At 43.1% G+C, this 5,376-nt stretch overlaps 1 protein-coding gene across 1 annotated transcript; it reads right to left on the bottom strand.

The window, feature by feature from the left end:
* Positions 1-1,074: 1,074 nt before the first annotated feature.
* On the bottom strand, positions 1,075-2,818 carry ptger4c (prostaglandin E receptor 4 (subtype EP4) c). Its single transcript, XM_006786776.3, has 2 exons — positions 1,964-2,818; positions 1,075-1,835 (listed from the first exon to the last, which is right to left on the bottom strand). The coding sequence occupies exons 1-2, from the start codon at positions 2,816-2,818 to the stop codon at positions 1,242-1,244; spliced, it is 1,449 nt and encodes a 482-aa protein (XP_006786839.2). The 3' UTR covers positions 1,075-1,241.
* Between the last annotated feature and the right edge of the window lie 2,558 nt (positions 2,819-5,376).

The following is a 5,376-nucleotide window of genomic DNA, read 5'->3' on the forward strand; positions in this document are numbered from 1 at the left end:
CTAGACGACAAGACCTTGAAGGTGATTTTTAGTTCTCATTCATACTCTCACTATGTCGCACTGTCCTTATTATTATTATTATTATTATTAATATTATTATTATTGTTATTATGATGATTATAAAGCTTCCTTTATTTTTGTATGTTATTATCCTCTAAGGAAATAAAGTTTTTTTTATAATATACATCATGTTAGTACACCTATTATTCAGACTATTCTGTCCAGTTATCTGTGCAACTAACGCCACAACAACTTAATTTGCTGATGAATTATCCTGTAGCGCCACCTGCTGGACTAGAATCTAAAGCGAACTGCAATGCTCGTTTTGACGCGAGAGGAACTTGCTGTCCTGCCACCTGTCTGCTGCCAGCTGGTGATGTCTGCTTTAAAAACTTATTGTTCTTTATTCAGCAGAACAGGTAAAACCGGTGATTTCGCTGCCTTTATTTATCTGCACAGACCAAATAACACATCCAGTAAGCACCTGAGCTCACACAGGTGAGGGGAACAGTGTTTTTTTCTTCTTCTTTATTTTAAAATAAGATTTGATCACATTTGCTTTTTACAACAGCAGTTATCAAAACACGAGAGACATTCGTGGTCCTCCATACCTGCATCGTGAAGCACTGTTACATGGCACTGAGCGAGTTGGCAGCATGTAGAAAAAATAAATAACTAAATAAATTACACCACCTAAAAGAAATGTAGTGTAACAACACATGTAAGGGCGCTGCATATTTAAAGAGTTTTAAACCCATGAAATGACAATGACACGCACTTTATTTGTACCCACGGGGTATGAATATATTTAAATTTCCAAGTTTGGAAATTTCTTTCATTTAAAAAAAAAATCTACCATATACTGTTCTGGCTAAACTTTTTTTTTTTAGGTTAAGCAGCATGAAGAAGTAAATGTTTGGTCTCTGTGATTCTTTGGAACTGACGTGGTTCTTCAGATCCATTTCAGTTCTCAATCTACTGTTGAACTGCTGCGTTGGATCACGTGGATCAAACCTGAAGCACTTTGCTAGTTTTCAGCTCACGTTATACCATATGAAAACTGTTACCTGCTGTTAATGGTGACGTGCTGATTTCTGCTGCAGTTGTTACTGGATATTATTTTACACGATGTGACACTTGGCGGATTAAACCCATCAAACGTGATTAAGTCACAGTTCGGAGATCTTCCCCGGTTTGGCCGAGGTGCTTGAAAACTGCTGTCGGGAGTTCGTGAACTTCACTCAGAGACACTTCGCAGACTCACAGGAGCTCGGTGTGCTGAACGTGCAGGTAACGATGTCCATTCTCCTTATGTGCGCAGGAAGCAGCGGCGTTACGCTGCGCCCTGGAGATGCCTTGGCTACCTCCTGTTTGGAGTTACCCTCCACCTCGTCATCACAGCCGAGGATCGCGGTCGATTCGACGCTGAACGGGTGAAAGCTGACCCGGGCCGTGTCGTACTCCCACGCTTGTCTCAGGGCAAAGTCTGTAAAAGATTTATTCTGGATGGGTCCGTGGTGGTCCCGGTCGTTTCTGTAGCTGGGTGTGCGTATGGAAGCGTAACTGGTATCGGTGCTGTTTAAAGACTGTGGAGAGTTTTGACCCTCTGCCCAGCCGATGTTGTCGCCGCCTCCATCCCTGACCCTGTTAACTGTTCTCTTTAGCTTCTCGCAGCCCTTCAATAGCAGGTTTTTGCGACACAATATGTACACCCAGGGGTCTAATATGGGATTGAACGAGGCGAAGCGGACTGCCAACAGGTCGCTGCGATAGTCGGGCTTCATCCCGGCAGAAATGTAAGCTGGGCCATATAGTTGGTTAACAAAGATTCGCACCTGTGAGACAAAAGAATGACAGAAGATATCTGAGTTATGATATCAAATAAAGCTAAGACCAGTAACCGAATGTGCACTGGGTGCAGACATAAGAGAACAAATAGAAACAAATAGTCTGTTGTCCTTACCACTAATGGGATAGAGCAGACCAGGAATACGATGGTCATCAAGATCATAAGCCAGAACATTTGGATCTCTGCCGCAGAAGTGACCGAAGGCAGCCGAGGGAAGCGTCGACGGGAGCATCCCTGCTCACACAGCTCAGTCCTGACTATTCCTGTCCTCTGGTTCATGCCCACCAACGTCCTGCACACCGCCAAGTTACACAAAACAGTCACTGCGATCAATATAATCATCACGCCGCCGTACAGAAACGAGTAGCAAGCTCCCAGCGGATCCATTGCTCTCCAGTCGAGAAAGCACCAAGTCCCGGGGATTTGGCTAACGTGCTGTCCGAATCCAAAACTGGGCATAATACACAGCACGATGTTCGCCAGGTAGGTGACCAGGAGCGCAAACCGCGCCATGGTTCGGTCTATGTGCTGGGAGTAAAAATACGCGTGATTTATGGCCAAGTATCGCTCCACAGCCATAGCGCACAATATGGACATGCCGGCGGAGCCGAAGAAAAGCATGGAAAAGGAAAAGAAGTGGCAGAGCAGCGCTCCCCCTGGCCACCGGCTAGACACGTACGTGGCGATTACCACCGGGCTCGTGAAGCACGTCCCCAACAGGTCCGTGATGGCCATACCGCAGACCAGCGTGTAGAAAGTGGTTTCCTTCTGTTCTTTTTTGGAGACACACAGCACCACTATGGCGATGAGGTTTCCCAGGACGCCCACGGCGAACATGGTGGCTGAAATGATCAGAGACCTGTACTCGAGCCGAAGCGCAGGGAAAGTGCTCTGGTTAAGCGAGAGAAGCGGAGACGGCTCAGAAACGTTTGTGTCCAGTTCTTCAAACGCGGCAGTGTGATTGATCATTATTAAACAAAACAAAAAAGCAGTAACAATGCACGAAGATTAAAGCACGAAGGACTTTCAGTGACCTTCAGAAAAGTCACTCTGAAAACACAAAGTGCTTCTCCAAAAAAATGAAGAGGAAAAAAAATCACATTGCGTGGAATCTTGTGCTCATAAACGCATAAAGCACACAGCAGTGAAACGTATGTTGTGTTCCAGCACTATGTTTGGATCCAGGCATAACCACAACAGGTGTGCCTGTTTTTGCTGGTATTTAAGCTCTGTGCTGATGTCAGGACAGTGACGTGCGGGCTGGAAGCGCGCAGGTTTCCGAGGATCTCACGTCTCCAGCCAAAGTACAATCATGCGTCTTTCCCCCGATGGCCTTATTAACCCCACAAGTAAAACACCATCAGTCTCAGCTCACTAAAGCCGCCAGCCAAATGACAATAGCTGGTATCGTTTAGTGATTAAACTCCTTTTGTCTAATTTTTGGACGGACTTACAAAGTGTACGCCATAATAACCGCATTAAATAGGCTACATTTATATATCTCTACAGCCACGTAGAGCAAAAGGTTAATCTGTTTTTAATAACTTATTTTACCTGAAATTTTTAAATCATGATCACAAATCTTCACAATAAAAATACAAGCTCTCACTGATTCTCACCGATTTCATAAGGAGGCTTTCTGAGACTCACATCATGTGAGAATGCTCCGGATTATGGCTCACTGACGTGCCGTTTGCAACAGTATCCTCTTTATCTATATGGTCCACATATAAAGGTGGAGATCAGCAAAAACTAAACTTCAGCACCAAGGTCAGCGCCTCCCCAGCAACTGGCACCACTCCCCACCGAAGTCAACCTTCAGCAGGCTATTGGTTATTGGTGACTGTCCGATTGAGATGCAATCCATGACCTTCCAAAGAGAAACGGATTTTGTTTGTTTGTTGTTATTTTGTTTTTTGTAGTTTGAAGACAGCTACCCTTCCTTCACAAACTATAAAAATACACCCACCTCTTTAAGACGCATTCGACATCGGATGTCTTTTTTTTTTTGGTGTAATCTGATGTCAAAATCGAGCACGGTGCTATCAAATGAAATCCACACATTCCAGCGAAAAGGGCAATCAATCAAACGAGCATGGAGGTGCACATGTCTCTGTTGATGAGGACTCGAGGGAACAAGCGGTCCATGTTGCTGTTAGCTAAATTGATGGCTCTACAGCCACTAATGTTAATCTGTGGTGACCTCGGGGTGTATTGTCGCATGAATGTGTCCCTCTCCGAGGCAAAACCGTCTGAGTAAGGTTGAGCTCAACACCAAAATATGACATAATGGGAAACCAGAAATAAAAATGGAGATATTCTTGTGATGATGGTGATGCTTGTCAAGTGAATCAGCCCAAACAGATAAGCGAACCGTTTTAAGAGTTTGCATAATGAGGGGTCCTTTTGAATTCCTTGTTTAGAGTCCTTGGGTCTTTTGTAGCCCACGCTTCATTCAGTTTAAAAGAAATCATCCACTGTACAAGACGTTTCAGGTGTTGTTCCAAGAAATGATTGTCTGTGATTTTTATGTCTTACACTTTTGCTTTTGTTTGTAAGTCAAGACTGTTTTGCAAAAATCTTCATGACTCTGCGTCATTTTGCCTACTCTGTATTCTATAATGATCAATCCAGTCCTTTCTGGCTATAATATCTTTATATAAAAGTGATGTTGTGTTTGGTGCGGTTTTTGAAAAAAGACACTTTTAATGTCAATGAGACTTTTTTACCTGCACAAATAATGGATATATAAAAGCCACAAAAAGTGGAATGTTCTTTCGGGCTGAAAATGATTGGATGCCATTCACGAGAGATATGTTTGGCACATATTTGACACATTAGAGGCCAAAAGGTCATTTATAACAGTTTACAATCACTTTTTGGCACCATTTGCACAGTCCAAACATCTTACTGAAGACCTGACTACGAGTCAACATAGTACACGGTTGCCCACCAATTTATCAAACCTCACCCAGTTTCATTTACAGGAAGTTGCACTTGCTTAACTAAATGTATTTATTTATGAATCTATTTACTTATTTAGATAAATATCTGACTTGCGGCAAACAAAGATGGGGGAGTGTGTATTAAAACTGAATTTTAAGTTGACGTTCAGTGAGCTGTGAGATTGCTATCAGCCTCGTCGCAAGCTCGATCGCCTCCTTTCTCTCTCCTATACATTTCTTTTATAACCTCCATACATCGGATTAGTCATTCCACTAAGATCGACTAAATGTCGAGAGGAATTAGCCTGTAGGTGAAATTATAATTTCAGAAGTCATCATAATGAATCATTTACTACTTCTCTAAATGTTGTTTAGTCTTTAATCCATTCATATTTTTTTCAAAGCGTTTGGATTGAACCAGAGCAGTCTAGGAGTCAGACTGTACTGGTACGTCAGCCCACAGGCTCAGTGATGAGGAGCCGCTCCCTTGCTAATTGGGAGTTAATTGCGCACAGACTGGTAGAGCAAACTAAATGGAGCTCAAAAAACAGTGCACGTTTGCTGCAGTTGTCGAGAACGAAT

The sequence above is a fragment of the Neolamprologus brichardi genome, chromosome 18 (assembly GCF_056152115.1).
Source record: "Neolamprologus brichardi isolate AB-2024 chromosome 18, ASM5615211v1, whole genome shotgun sequence".
NCBI lineage: Eukaryota > Metazoa > Chordata > Actinopteri > Cichliformes > Cichlidae > Neolamprologus > Neolamprologus brichardi.

What these genes read in the sequence shown, in the direction of transcription:
- ptger4c (XM_006786776.3), bottom strand. Translation starts at nt 2,818, where the DNA reads ATGATCAATCACACTGCCGCGTTTGAAGAACTGGACACAAACGTTTCT. An exon ending in TCTGCTCTATCCCATTAGTG is followed by an intron (nt 1,836 to 1,963) that starts GTAAGGACAACA and finishes TTTGTCTCACAG; the next exon opens with GTGCGAATCTTTGTTAACCA.